The sequence below is a fragment of the Moschus berezovskii genome, chromosome 10, assembly GCF_049115385.1.
Source record: "Moschus berezovskii isolate FMDL1 chromosome 10, NW_MosBer_1.0, whole genome shotgun sequence".
NCBI classification, from domain to species: Eukaryota; Metazoa; Chordata; class Mammalia; order Artiodactyla; family Moschidae; genus Moschus; species Moschus berezovskii.
The window spans coordinates 73,228,924-73,245,426 of NC_142469.1; the positions used below are offsets into that span (position 1 = coordinate 73,228,924).

General features: G+C 34.1%; 1 protein-coding gene across 2 annotated transcripts in view; it reads right to left on the bottom strand.

Annotated features, from left to right (window-relative positions):
* Nucleotides 1–16,503, bottom strand: part of PTPRK (protein tyrosine phosphatase receptor type K) — a 643,642-nt gene that overhangs the window by 134,150 nt on the left and 492,989 nt on the right. For both annotated transcript variants that reach the window (XM_055433578.2, XM_055433577.2), the window contains exon 8: nucleotides 685–987. In XM_055433578.2, coding sequence (XP_055289553.2) covers nucleotides 685–987 — 303 coding nt within the window. The remainder of the gene's footprint in view (nucleotides 1–684; nucleotides 988–16,503) is intronic.

The following is a 16,503-nucleotide window of genomic DNA, read 5'->3' on the forward strand; positions in this document are numbered from 1 at the left end:
TTCACATTAATGACATGCTATAGTCTAACTGTGTATAATTCATAATATTAATATAAATGTTTCTTCCTAGTATTTAATAATTTAGAAGTAATACACACAGAAATTGGGCAAATTATAATTCAATTACTTGGGTGGTAATAAATAAAAGATGATAGTTTGCCAATATCTGATACAGACCTTTATTTAGACTTAAAAATATAAATTTTGACCTCCTTTTATATTTATAATTAAATAAAGCTATCTAAAAATGAATATAACAGGTAAACAATATTGCTTTCACATCTAAAGGAAACGAAGACTATTACTATTGGTCTGTAAAATGCAAAAAACTAAATTTTTAGTTAAGTGCATTTCCCCAATAGGTAATCGATATGGTGCCACAAACAGTAAAAATTATTTTGAACATTTAATATAATCCATATTTAGACTTTTAGTATAGTTGCCAATTTTCTAACATCGTATAAAGACAAAACAGTAAAAGAAGAGTTCATCTAGTATTTGATGCTACTGTGAAGAATATTAAGGTTTTTGTTTAAGACAAACTATTTTCAAAGTTAACCCCGTTAAGAGTATTTAACAGATTTTAGAATCCAATTCAATTTTGGGAACTCTAGGCAAAACAGTAAGAGTGAATAATCCTGTGATATAACCTCCCCTTTAAAAAGTAAAGAAGCATGACCATACCATCTTCATCAGTTTGAATAATCGTCTCTTCACTCTCCTTCCTGCCTTCTGGATTGGTTAGGATCATCTTGAGGCTGACATTTGTATAAGGTGGCAGGTGGTTCACAACATGCTGAGGGGCTTTAGGATCCATGTCCAAACAGTCTGCCTTGCTCTCATTGTGACCACGGAAGTAATGGTAGCAGATAGTGACATTAAAAGTGTGGCACCGAGTGATGTTGTAACCCAAGGATTCCCAGTCCACAGCAATGCGTCTTGCCTGTATTTCAGCAATCTTTAAAGTCTTTGGGGTTCGCATAGGTTCTGAAAAATAAATCATATATGCAGATAGCTGTCAGCTTTACCATGCATCATCTTGAAAAAGTATAATACTGCACATGAGACAACATGTGCGAACCTAGGAAAATCGGAAAGTCATTGTTTATAGTTTATTTACTCATGATCTTATTTTATTTGGGGGGCCACGCCATGTGGCACATGGAATCTTAGGTGCCCAACCAAGGGCTGAACCTGTTGAACCTGTACCCCCTGCAGTAGAAGAGCAGAGTTTTAACTGTTTGACCACCGGGGAAATTCCTCATGATTTTGTTCTTAAAGGTTTCTGTCAGGGGCTATGATTTACCAATGCAAAAAGAAAAAGAAAAAAATGTAAAAGGTCCATAGTCCACAGTTCTCAGGAAAATGGCAGAAAAATAAAAACCTGAAAATGTGGCCATATTTTTATAGTTGTTTCTGTTGTTACTGCCCTATTCCCCATTTTTTGTCATTATTGAGCAAGTGAATTAGCTAATACATCATAATGGATAAGAGTCAACATGTTCTGCTCTCTAATTTATCATGTCACCAATCTATGCTGTATACTAATTAGTCTAATTGTATCACTAAACTACCATTTACAAAAATGACGCAGATATTAATTAACATCTATTATTTCAGTAATGATGTTGTTCATCAAAGCAGAAAAATATCTGAGAAAAACTGCAAGAACACATGTGGATATTCACACTGTCATCTATCCTTTTTGATCTCTTTTTGTCTTTCTCTAGGAAACACTCAGGTTTGACAATCCATAGAGTGTCACCCAAACCAAACTGGGAGGTGAATTTCCATTCAACTGGAAAATTCTGGCAGAACTAAACACTCTGAAGACTTGAGTCCATCCATCACTGCTTCCCAAGTGTATACTTTTCTCATGCAAGACTAACTTTAATTGTCTAACTTAATAAAAATAATTCCTCTATGAAAGTCATGGCCATGGCAAAGTCTATATAATAAACAAACAAATACACAGCAAAACTTTAATACATTGATTTGACAAAGAGATCAAAGTTAAGGCCTAGGTCAAGGCTTTGTTGGTGCCTCTGTTAACTCATTAGGGATTGTTAGAGCTCTTGCAAAATAGAAATGAGTAGGAAAAAAAGCAAAGAAAAATAATAAAAAATACAAAAAGTCCAACATGAGTGTTTTTATAAATTTTCATTTTTTAAGATCAAAATCTTAGTTGTGTAAAAATAATCAGCTTGGTGCACAGATGGCAAGCCTAAATTACACTCTGGTGGCCATTTAATTTAAAACCAGAAGACTATATATATATATACACATATACACATATAAACTTTTGGTAGAATCAAAAGTTTAGGTTTTAAACTCCGTCTGCTGATCTTCTAACTGTTTACAGTATCCAGTCTCCCTATTTTATCACTTTTGCTTCAGTGTTTCTCTTAAGCATGTTAAATAGGCTAGAACAAAGATGTGGTTTTCAATCATTTTTAAAAAAAATCTCTTTATATGTCTACCGCTATGTTAATGTTTTTCCTGCCAGGCACAAGAGTGAGATGATGACACTTTCATTTCCATCTAGTTAGACTGAAAACACAGTCTTTGGCACCACTGTCCACCAACTGGCCAGGCACTCATAGATAGGATCATTCAAAATTTCCCAGATAAACTGTGATATTGTTGTAACAATTACATGAAACTGAGTGACCCTGTTGCAGTTAGTCCATAGTTTATATGAAAAGTATATAGAATGAAAAGTAAGATTTTTCTAGAAAATACCTGGCATACATAATGAAAACATCTCATACAGCAATAAGAGAAAATACCAAGAAGTATTTCTCAGTTGTAATTTTTTAGGTCTAGCAGCTATACACTTTTTTCATATACCCCTCATTTTGAATCTGACATTTGCCCTTTACAAATTTCTCTTTGTCCAAGTGATCACTCACTCTCACATCTTTTCAGTTTATTTCACTATTCAATTTGCACTTACCCTGCATTCTAATACAACTTTAAAAGACTAAGAAAAGCATAAGAGAAGTTGAAGAAGATACAAATGAAAGATATTCAATACTCATGGGTTGGAAAAATCAATATTGTTAAAATGGCCATACTACCAAAGCGATCTACCGAGTCAATTTTCACCTCTATCAAAATTCCAATGGTGCTTTTTTTTTTTTTTAAAAAAATAAAACAAATAATACTAAAATTTGTATGGGACCACACACAAACCCAAATGGCCAAAGCAATCTTGAGAAAGAACAAAGCTGGAGGCAACATGATCCCTGATTTCAAACTATATTACAAAGACATAACAATTAAAACAGTATGATACTTGTATTAAAACAGAAACATAAATCAAAGAAACACAGTAGAGAGCATAGAAATAAATGCATACATATCTGGTCTACTAACTTATGACAAAGGAGTCAAGAACATACAATGGGAAAAGAACTATCTCTTCATTAAATGGTATTGGGAAAATTAGACAGTAATATGCAAAAGAATGAAACACAACACAACCACTCTTTTATGCCATATTCAAAAATTAATCTAATGAATTAAATATCTGAAAGTAAGACCTGAAACCATAAAACTTTTAGGAAAAAATCATAGGCAGTAAGCTTCTTGACACAGGTTCTGGGCAATGATTTTTTTGAATCTGACACCAAAAGCAAAGGCAACAAAAGCAAAAAAAAAAAAAAAAAAAAACAGTGAGAATACATCAAACTTAAAAAAACTGAAAAAACAACCACCTTGGGGAGAAATTATTTGTAAATCATATATATGATAAGTAGTTAACATCCAAAATACATAAATAACTCCTACAATTCAACAGGAAAAAAAATGGTTAAAAAATAGCCAGAATATCAGATATTTTCCAGAGAAAACATTCAGATGGTCAACATGTACACGAAACAATGTTCAATATAATTAATCATCAGGAAAATACAAACCAAAAGCACAATAAGATATCACCTCATACATATGAGAATGGCTGTCATCAAAAAGACAAGAAATAGGAAGTGTTGCTGAGGATGTTGAGAAAAGGGATGCATTGTGCACTGTTGGGAATGTAAACTGGTGCAGCCACTATAGCAAATAGCATCAAAGTTCCTCAAACAATTAAAAATAGAACTACCAAATGATTTTGCAATTCTAATTCTGGGTATGTACCTGAAGAAAATAAAAACATTAACTCAAAAAGATATATGCATCCCCATGTTCAGTTCAGCTATCTTACAAGGAAACAACCCAAGTATCCATCAAGGAATGAATATGCAAAGAAAATATATTTCCTATATATTTATGTATATATATGCAAATATGCATATGTACAATAAAACACTATAAAGCCATGAAAAAGAATGAAACCTTGGCTTTTTCAACAACATGGATAGATTTCCAGGGTATTATGCTAAGTGAAATAAATCAGATAAGGAAAAACAAATACCATATAATCTCTCTAACAGGTGTCTTAAAAACAAAAACAAAAAATAATTCCCCAAAAAGATCATAGATTAGTTACAGAGAACAGATTGACATTTGCCAAAAGAAGTGGATAAGGTGTCAGAGAAATGAGTTAAAGGGGTATAAATATATTAAATAATGAAATAAAACTTTAAAAGGAATCTGTTTGACAGATGTATGACACAACTTCTTTGGTAGGAGAGGAAGAAATTTTTACCTAACTTTGACAATAGGCCAATAAACGCCACCCTGCTCCCCCCAAAAAAAACAAAGAACAAAAAACAAAAAAAAACCAGATAAACATAGGAATGGTTTAAAGGTTACATAAGACTTTAGGGTGTAGTCATCATAGAGAGACCCTGTTTCTGAACAGCAAATTTAGATGCATATATGCATCCTTTTTAAAAAAGAAAGAAATAATAAAGTGTACATATGAATATAAAAAAAGTAGACATGCAAAATGGTAAAGAAAAAAAAAATACTTAATACTTCATAAACTAAAATTTGCCTGTTATATTACTGACTACATATTAACATTTTTTCCCAAGATAATCATAAAATAATTTTAAAAATTAATTTATCTATTTATAAACTTAAATATTTACAAAAATAAATAGAAATTTTCTTCTCCTAACTAATCTCATTATATCCAATTTCTTTTGCCTTCTGGCGTCCCTTATTCAACCCCTTTACGGAGTACTGAAAATAGGAAATGTACGTGCTATTCGAGGTCTGCTCAGTTGTGGCATCTAGCTGACTGCCTATTAGAACTGCTTCACATTCTGAAGAGCCCTAGAGCAAGTCAGAGTTTGCAGGAGCTTGGCATTTCTCTAGGCATGGAAGAGCAAGAAGAGATGCAAATGTGTGCACACTGAAGGACTCACTGTCAAAAGCAGAAATAACTCACTACTCCCCACATTTTATTCTATTTCAATTTTTTAATTTTTAAAATAAAAGTACATCCAGACACTCTTAAAAGACACAACTTTACATACTCAATTATTCGTTTTTAAGAACTGACCAAAGACATATTTATTATGTAATATGTAAAAAAATACAGAGTTCACTTTGAGAATTTTGTTTTGGTGTACTTAAATGTTGCTTACTTTGACACTAACATAAATTAGATTTTAAAACTCTAATTCAAATCTGGAAAAGGTAGGTTAACAAATCCTATACATATGTACATATACCACAATCATAATACCAGTAGTGAATACTTTATTAACTGGTATAAAAAGTGAAGATTTGTGAAAAGAAATACCTTTTTAATAAGCAAAGAATCTTTCTACATGGTCAATATGGTATTTAACATCTATATTTTTCACAATGACTTGAATAAATGCTGTAATATGAACTGCCACTACTAACATAGTGACTTAAAATGCAATTTTACTCTAGCCTAGGGCAATATTCAGAAACCCACATACAACAAAGTAAACACACACACACACATACAGAAGCACATCTAAAATCAAAACTCAATTATTTTGAGCTCTAAGGCATCTGCAATAATTCAGAGGAAGTCACTCTCTAATTAAACTTTTTCTTAATTGACACGTTCTTTATTTTTTCCAGTTTTTATTGAAGTTCGACATTCTGAGCTATATTCACATATATGTTATATATGTGCTCATGAGTGTACATTTATGTATATATACACATATACATATATTAACACATGCACATACATACACAAATAAAACAGGCACTCTGCCATGCAACATCTCTGGTCTGTTAACTCTGACCTGGTTTGACAACCATGTGCACATAGATCTTATTCTAATATCAGAATATAAACAATAGGGATGTGATAATGTTCTACTACTATGAAATCCATTCAAAGTAAATTCTATCAGAGAATTCGACAATAAAATTACATAAATTTCTCACCCTGATCCATTATTCTTATGGCTTATCAATAATAGCATTTTATTTCTGAGATATGAATGCATAAATAAAATATTTAACCTTTAAAATTGAAATAATTAACTTTTATAGAATAAATGGAAGCAGGATATTGCTCAGGACTCACTATGTTACATAAAGCTGAGCATAAGTGCTTTTTAAAGGATTAAATAATTTAAAGAAATGAGCTTGTGTGGTGAATGGCATGTAGAGACATCACAATAGCTAGTATTTAGAACAATCATCACTGGTCACCACAATGATGATAAAACAATGGGGATCCCATTTATTAATGCATTATCTGTTCAGCGTTTTGAAATTTACTAAATGTTCTTTCTTTCCAATTATTAACTTTCCACTTTCAATTTCTATTATGTATTCCATACATGTTCTCTCTCTCTCATTTTGCCTTTCTAGCAAAATGAAATTTGGGAAAGAAACAAGGAATTGATAAAAAGTTGTGGAGCAAAATTTTGGCAGAAACTTAGGAAGAAATATAGCAATGTAGTGATTTTCAGGAAGCAAAGGATCATATTAAAATATTTTGAACAAGTCATCCATCTATTATGAAACAAAAAAATGGGTTGCCTATTATGTAAGTATATGATACAAGACACTGGGGAGGATTCTGAAGCGAATCAAACAATAATAGACTTCAAGAAGCCTAACGTTTACTTAGTAAAGGTGATAAACTAAAAAAAAGATAAAGAGTTAAAACAATATGATAGAAATGTATGTGAATGGAATAAGATAATATAGGAATTTAAGAAAGAGAAACAACTTCCACCTGTCAAAGGGAAGAGACATTTGCATTAGGTCTCAATGAATAACGCAAGAAGATCTACAGACTAGTTTGGATAAATAATACAAATGAAGAGGAAATAAGATGCATAAATATGTAGAGGAAACTGGAAAAAATATGCAATCCCATTTGGCTGCTATACAAGTTATCTAATAGGAGATTATATAGGAAATATTTGTTGAAAAAAGATTAGAAACATTTTGAATGTCAAGACAAGAAGTAACCTCATCTATACCTAATAGAAAGTAACAGAGCAGGAAATTAACACAGTCAATTAATTGTTTTAGAAAAATAAAGTTGGAGGTTGGGTCAACTGTGTAGTCAATGGAAGTGGAGAAATCCAAACACTGCAATGTGTTAGTGGAGAGTAAGAGGCCAGGAAGAAGTGTGACTTCAATAGACTACGGTTTTCTTTATATTTCCTGCCAAATATTGATCAGCTAGGGTTACAAACTTTTCCCATTCTATCTCCCTTTAATTGTTCACCTACTTCCTAGTTGCTACAGTGAGAAAGGTCACATGAAATCAAGAATAAACAAATATAGCAGAAAAGTGGCATATCAAATCTATGACAAGTAATGTACAATTAGCAGATAAATAAGGAAGTATAACATCACTGCCCTTACTTAAATTCTGAACAGATCAAGCACGGGATTTATGTCTGTAATAGTTTTTGTGGCAAATATTTAATACAATTTGATAGGACAAAATGAAAAACTACTTAATAACTCTCTAAACATTAAGAAAAATTAAGACATGGGTCAACCGAGTGTGCTTATTTTGAGTCACTTCTCAACAGCAAGTGGTTCTGTAAAGTGCCTCTTATTCTTCTTCACAGAACAAACAACCCTCATGTGAGGACATGTATTCATCCAGCAGCCCCTAAGTTGAGCCATTAAGTATTTCCACCCAGTGCCAAAAAGTAAAAGCCAGGGATAGTTAATAAGTGGTTCTAGATAACAGATAAAAGGAAATTCAATTTGTGGTATTTGCTGAACAGCACGTGACACGACAGGTCAATATCCAGGTGCTTCTGTAGTGATAATCTCTGGTTATTCTGAAAGAGTTGTGAAAACAAAAGCTTTAACAAATACAAGAGAATCGAGGGCAGGGATCACATTTCCCTAGAATCAATTTTTAGTTATAAAACTTATTATCCAGCTGTCAGTCAGAGAGAAATAGAAGCTATCCCAAAGCTCATGCCAAGAAGAAAAGGAAGATCTTGTCAAAGATGTCACAAACTAAGAACACTGAAGCATGACAGTGTTCCTGGTTGCTTTTTCATGAGAAAGCTTAGAAGCTGACTGCAAAGTACAATTTCCATTCCATTTATCAAAACAAATACAAGAAAAGTGAATTTCTTGACTGCCAGAGAAAATATTTGTTAGTGTAAAAAATAATTGAGATGAAATGTCTGAACAAAGGTGACTTTTTTTAAAAAAGGAAGGAAACATTGGCATACCATGGGGGAGGAAAATGCTTAAGTCTCTGGAAGACACTGTCTTTACTTTCCCCATTTGATGCTTTGTATTTTTATTCTTTTCCTCATGGTAATGACTGAGAATAATCAAGGTTTTACACTGCACATCTTTTCAATCTTATAGCATCATTAGTCTTGCCAAAAAGATTTCATCTCTGCTCCCACGGGTCAAATTGAGTTAATGATAAGTTGGTGAGATGACTTGATTAGTACTGTAACATGAGGGAGCCTCAGGTCCAGGAATAATCACAAACCAACTGTCAGCTCTTTTGGCTTTCCGGCTGTGTTGTTGAAATGACATGCTTGGACTCAGGGGATATAGAATGACAGGGGGTGCATGGTTCACTCAGCTCTCCTACAGAGTCACAGAAATATTACCCAGTACCATCAGAATAATACTAAGCACATCATCAAATTAAACCAAAATATGTCTTCACTGCTCTTAAAAGCCTGAGAGAAGCTCATCAGATAATTCTAGCAACATTTGCATCCTCTCTACAATAATGATAAGGAAACTGTTTGATTTTCAAAAATACATACTCACAAAGGGACAAAGAAAAAGACAAAAATAACTACTTTTTCCAAAAGTTAAATCCTAATGCTTGTCTTATTAAATCTAATTCTCAAAATATGGGGACTTAAAAATTTGGGGACTCTTTAATGTTTTTCACTTAAATTTTTATCTAATAATATTTGACTGTGTTGGAAGAGACATGTAACTTTAATCAGTGGATCACCTTTAATTCATCTCTGATATTGCATATTCTGCTTATGCGTTATACTTTAAACAACACTTAAGACATAAAACATAAAACACATATATGTGTCTAATACATGAAATAGAAAAAGAAAAGGCATTTTAAAATATTTATTGAAGAAAAAAGAAAAATCTCCTACCATCATATAAACTTTATTTTTCATAAAAATGTTTAGAAAAACATTTTTCAGACACAAAAATATAGTGATTGCATATTATCTTAAAAAATTATTATGTAAAACACTACTTCATAACACACAGTGTATAAAACAAGATGACTAGAGAGGTGCTGCATACACCTATGACAAAACAGGGAACCAGCCTGATGCTCTGTGATGACCTATGGAGTGGGATGGGGGAGGGGAGGGAGGCTCAAGTGGGAAGTGTTGTATATATAATTATGGCTGATTTGTGCCGTTGTACAGCAGAAACCAACACAACACTATAATGCAATCCCCCCCCAGTTAAAAATTAATTTAAAATAAATAAACAAAGTGAGAAAAACAAACAAAACTTTAGAGGGGATTTTCAGTGCCTTCTCCACTCCTAAAAAGAAGATAAGTGACACACTTACATTGAACTAAAAGAAGTACATATTTTGTATACCAAGCAAAGTGGTTGGTCCCATAGCACATGCTTGGAACATTTATTTCCTGAAAAATAAAACAACTAATTGCAATATGTTTTGCGTTCAAGAGCTAACGAAAATAGAACTTAAGAACTCAGTTCTGTGATATCTCCAACTCTTCACCTCTCCTTGTATCCACACTGTTGACCATGTGACTTTACAACTCTTAACACCAAAGAAGTGGGGTCTGTTTCCCTATCTTTTGATTTGGTACTTGCCTCGTGACTTGCTTTGGTCAACAGAATGAGGCAAAAGTGGTGTTGTGCTGATTTTAAGCCTATATCTCAAGAAGTTCTGTGAGCTCCTCCAGCTCTTACACCTCCACCATCACTTCTGGACTAAGAGATGCATATGGAGCACAGCTGAGTTAGTCACCTCGTTATACAAGCAAAGGTTGTCTAGATCAGCCAATAGCCAGCCCACCAGCAGATTTGTGAGCCAGACATGATCATCAGAGGCTTTCTGCCACTGATGAGATTTTGTGGCTAATCATTGCTCAGCATTTTGATATAAGCTCTACCCTTAATCTCTGTTGCTATTCAGTCACTAGTTGTGTAGAACTCTTGAGACACAATGAACGGCAGCAAGCCAGGCTTCCCTGTCTTTCATTATTTCCTGAAGTTTGCTCAAATTCGTGGCCACTGAGTCAGTGATGCTATCCAACCATCTCATCCTCTGCTGCCCTCTTCTCCTTTTGCCTGCAATCCTTCCAGGCATCAGGGTCTCCAATGAGACAGCTCTTTGCATCAGGTGACCAAAGTATTAGAGCTTCAGCTAATCTCATGTGGTAAATTACCTCAACATTTGTGTGAAGATTACATCAGTGAACCCTGCACAGAACAGTACTTAACAAATTTTATTTCTCTAAAACTTAATTGTGCTGAGCCACTATGTACTTATTTATATTTTTTATTTTGAAATAAACATTTATTAAGGGCTTGACATGTGCCAGATATTGTAGCAGTATGATATATGATATAAAAAAGACTTTAAATGAATTTATTTTTGTCTTTATTTCCTGTATGCTCTTTGACAGTAGGTTCATTTCTTCACTATGCTCTCACAGATACTAATTTATTAAACATAGGCCTAATAATTCTATGAGACATAAGACACACAATACTTTATTCTAAGCTATAATAAAATTGAGAGTCATTTTCTAGCACCCTAGTCCCTCACTGAGACATAAAACTAAATATTTTAATTTTTACATCAATATGTTTATAGGTAGATATAAAGTGAATCAGCAATATAATCTAAATTTCTTTACTTTTGAGTGGATAGGTCTAACAGAAAAAATACATTTACATATATTTTTACCCTTGTGGCTCAGCTGGTAAAGCGTCTGCCTACAATGCGGGAGACCCAGGTTCACTCCCTGAGTCGGGAAGATCTCCTGGAGAAGGAAATGGCAACCCACTCCAGTACTCTTGCCTGGAAAATCCCATGGACGGAGAAGCCTGGTAGGCTACAGTCCATGGGGTACCGAAGAGTCAGACAGAACTGAACGACTTCACTTTCTTTCACATTATCCAGATCCCTCTAACACTGCTTGGTTTGATGCATGAGACAGGGTGTTCAGGGCTAGTGCACTGGGATGACCCAGAGGGACAGGATAGGATTGGGAGGGAGGTGGGAGGGGGGTTCAGGATGGGGAACACATGTACACCCATGGCTGATTCATGTCAATGTATAGCAAAAACCACTACAATATTGTAAAGTAGTTAGCTTCCAATTAAGATAAATAAATTAAAAAATAAAAAGAAATAGTACATGTTTTCCTCAACTACATAACTCCAACAGTAGTAAATGAAAAGTTAAGAGGGCTCATTTTAAGTGAAGCTACCTTATGACATGAAGTCCTTCAAGCCCCCTAAAATATACTACAACGATTAAATTATAATGATATTCCAAGTATGTATGGATCATTTCACTCCTCACAAAAATCATAATTTTAATACATTAACTTACTCTCCGTCCTTCTGAAAACTTATAAAACAGACTAATTTGCTTTGGATCACATTTCTGAAGAAAGACAAGAAAATTTCTAAATGATAAGAGAAAAAAACTATAGTAATACAAATTTTGAAAGAGATAGTAGCTATTGACATACTAGAACACATCATTTTATTTAATAAAATGCAAGTGTCTGGTAACATGCTTGCTTCAGGGGAACAAAAAGACAGATAAGGACTGTAGGGGTGATGATTATTTGTCCATTTCCTTTTCTGAAGCCACCACTTACTCTATGCTTTCATGCATGATTAACAGCTTGCAGATCCTTCACATGTAATCAATAGTTGTGAAGTTTTATATTAGGTTTAGAGATTAGGAAGCCTTGATTATAAATTTTATCGATTTGTACAGCTTAGCTGCAGAAATCCCTGTACATTTTTCAGAGATTAAATTAAAAGGAGATATACGACTGACACATACTAGAAATGGGAGTGTGATGATAAGATGTGACCTCTTTATGCGCATCCCTCCAGATGAAAAAAATCCATCTAGTACACTAAAACATGAATCAGCATGTCAACAATCATCAAGTCAAGATAGTAAACACAGTGAAATGTGACAAAAAGAATTACAAAACCAAAAGGAAACCTGCCTCACACTATAATAATTACAGGAGACTTGAAAGAATTAATTGCTTCAGCTCATTTGTAACTTAGGAAATTGACAGAGATAAGAATAATGAACTCCTTTACTCACACTTGGGAAAATCTGAGCCTATATTAAAATGGAAGATTCGCAATCTTTTTTAAAAAGGAACGGGGACAAACTTAATTACTAGAAAAATAAATATAATCATTTTAAAGTTAGCAAATAACCTAGTGAATATAAAATTTATAACCAAATCTGCTTTATGAATATTCCTGTTTCAAAAACTCTAAAGGAACTGCACTATATTTTATGTCCATTGTTTTAAGGTCTGAATATTCCTACCTTAAAATCTTTTAAAAAACTCTGTGTTCAGGTTTCCTGTATTAATATGGAAACTGGAAATCAGAAAATATACCCTATATAGAAATAAATAGTACATAAAATAAAACAGGCCTTGAAGAAACAATGCTAACTAAATAAATGTTAGAATAATTCATTGGCTAATACATTTGCCATATAGAGCCAACTTTTAAAACACAGCATAAACTCCAGAGCTAACTCCTACTAGGATAATTAATTTTAACAAATATCTAGCAGATAATACAAATGGGCCAGACTAGTTCTCTAGGATAAAAAAAAATAAGACATGACCCCTTTCCCTGTACAACTCACAGTTTGGAGAGGTACAAGTCCACACAAAGGTAAGCTGTATCTTAATGTGATACAAATAACACTATTGGGCCGAAAAGGCAAATGACACTGTACAACTTCAATGGTAGGAACAATAAGCTGTTTCACCATAGTAATAATGACCAAGCTCCGTTTGGATGATTAGATGTTTTCACAGTGAAGGGAGTGGATATGAAGGGCCTTCAGAAACAAACAAACTATTCCAGGGTTTCAGAGAATCCTGGTTGCCTTTGGACAGGGAAGAACTCGAGCCACACTTTCGGTATTTTTCCATTAGTGTATTCATCCATGTAGGGAGGAGCAAAATATATACTGGAAAGGCAAACACTTCTGAATATAATCTCCATCTGATTCTCTCCCTGAACTCTGGACTCATATATCCAATTGCCTTCCAGTCATCTCAACTGAGTGGGCTAAAGGGCATCTCAAACAAAATATGAAAAACTAAGCTACTGCTATTCCTCAGCCTATTTATCATTAAATACTTTTGCAAGTCTTTCCCATCTCTGTAAAATAACTCCACATTGTAGGTATCCAGGTCAAAAACCTTAGAATCATCCTAAGGACTTTGTTCACCTCACAATATACACCCATTTGATCAACAATTTTATCCCTCCTCTCTACGATATATGTTTAGCCTCTGACCACTTATCACTGCTTCTAGCACTGCTATTTCTTTGATCTTAGCCACTATCACCCCATGACTGCAATTAGTGAAATTGAATTCAGACTAAACTAGAATGAACATCTGCTTCTACTTTTGCTCCTCTTAGTTGTCAGAAGGACCCCTAAAAACCCTTTAGTGATGCCCACCTAAGTCAGAGGAAGAGTGAAAGTTAGTCATCAGAATGGGCTTCTAGGTGCGGTGTGTTCTCCTACCCACCCCATCCCCACCCTTGCTGCCTGTCTAGCCTCATCTCCCACTACTCTGTCTAATCTATAAATTGTTGTTTAGCTGTTAGGCAGCGTCTTACTCTTTTGTGACCTCATGGCCTGTATCCCACCAGGCTCCTCAATTCATGGGATTTTCCAGGCAAGAATACTAGAATGGGTTGCCATTTCCTCCTCCAGGAGGTCTTCCTGACGCAGGGATTGAACCCATTCTCCTGCAACCACTGAGCCACCTGGGATACCCAGTCTGCATATCAGATGCCACTTAAGCATGCCAGGCACACTTTTGCCTCTGGCAAGGCCTTCGCACTTCCTCTACCTTTTGCCTAGAATATCCTCCCACATGGCCATTTTCCTTACTCCATCTGTTGCTACAGGGCTTTAATCAAGTGTCATATGTTACTGAAACTTTCCGTATTATTTAAAATCTATTGTCTGTTTACTGCTTCATTTTTCTCCCTAACACTTACTGTCATCTAATATCATCTATATTTTATTTTATTATTTCCTGTTTCAATACTAAAATGTTTGGTGCATAATCATTGTTCAATAAATATTTAGCCTGATGACTGAATGAGTGAATGCATGATGAACTAATGGATCTTTCTATCTTCTGCAGTCAGTAAGTTCCTAGCATATAATAAATGAGCTACAAATTTTGGCTGATTGAAGGTAACTTTTAATAACAGAAAAGCCACCATTAAAATTCTACCTCTAAATTTATTTATAAAATGAAATTTAAACTACTGACCACATGTATCCTCTAGAAATAGCCTTAACATGTTTTCATGCTTAAGAAGCAAAAACAAGATTCAATTTGAATGATAAAAATGTGAAATTACTGGGAGAATTCAAGTGACAGAAGGGAAAAAGGTTACAGTAGACCTTTGAAAAACTAAGGTGGATGGTGTTAGGAAGTGTTCTAATTTCATTATTTTACATGTAGCTGTCCGTTTTCCCAGCACCACTTACTAAAGAGGCTATATTTGCCAAAGACAAATTCAAAATGGATTAAAGGCTTAAATGTAAGACCAGAAACTATAAAACTCTTAATGGAAAACATAGAGGAACACTCAATGATATAAATCAAAGCAAGATCCTTTATGACCCACCTCCTAGAGTAATGGATGTAAACAGACCTTTTCTCCAAAGAAGACAGACAGATGGCTAACAAACACATGAAAAGATGCTAAACATCACTCATTATTAAAGAAATGAAAACCAGAACAACAATGAGATATCACCTCACACCAATCAGAAGGGCCATAATCAAAAAGTCAATCAACATTAAATACTGGAGAAGGTAGGTAGAAAAAGGATCCCTGTTGCACTCTTTGTGTGAATGCAAATTGATACAGCTACTTTGGAAGATGTTAGGGAGATTCCTTAATAAACCCACCATATGACCCAGCAGTCCCACTCCAAGGCATATACCCTGAGGAAACCAAAACTGAAAAAGACACATGTACCTCAATTTCCTTGCAGCATTATTTACAATAAATTTTATAGAATTAAAAAAATTTTAAAATATTTTAGATGTCCACTGACAGATGAGTGGATAAAGAAGCTGTGGTACATATATACAATGGAATATTACTCAGCCATAAAAGGGAACACATTTGAGTCAGTTTTAATGAGGTGGATGGACCTAGAACCTTATTACAGAGAGTAAAGTAAGTCAGAAAGAGAAACATAAATATTGTACACTAATGCATATATATGGAATCTAGAAAGATGGTACCAATGAAACTATTTGCAGGGCAGGAATAGAGAAACAGACATAGAGAACAGACTTATGGACGTGGTTTGGGGGAGGAGGAAGGAGAGAGTGAGATGTATGGAGAGGGCAACATGGAAACTTATATTACCATATGTAAAAAACAGCCAATGGAATTTGCTGTATGATTCAGGAACTCAAACAGGGGCTCTGTAATAACCTAGAGGGGTGGGATGGGGAGGGAGATGGGAGAGAGGTTCACGAGGAAGGGGGCATATGTATACGTATGACTGATTCATGTTGATATTTGGCAGAAAACAACAAAATTTTGTAAAGCAATTATCCTTCAATTAAAAAATTAAAAAAAAACTAAGGTGGAATACCTTTGACAGAAGAAGGTGTTCATTTAATGTCAGAAACTTGAAAAGTACTTTAAATTTTTATTTATATTGAAAATCAGGCTGGTTTAGTGATATTCATTTTGAACTGCCTTTTATTGTTATTGATCTTTCAAGTATTTTTCTTATTTTCTCCACTAGGGAGCAAGTTTCTCTAGGGCAAGGAACATATTTACCACTTCACTTATTTCTTA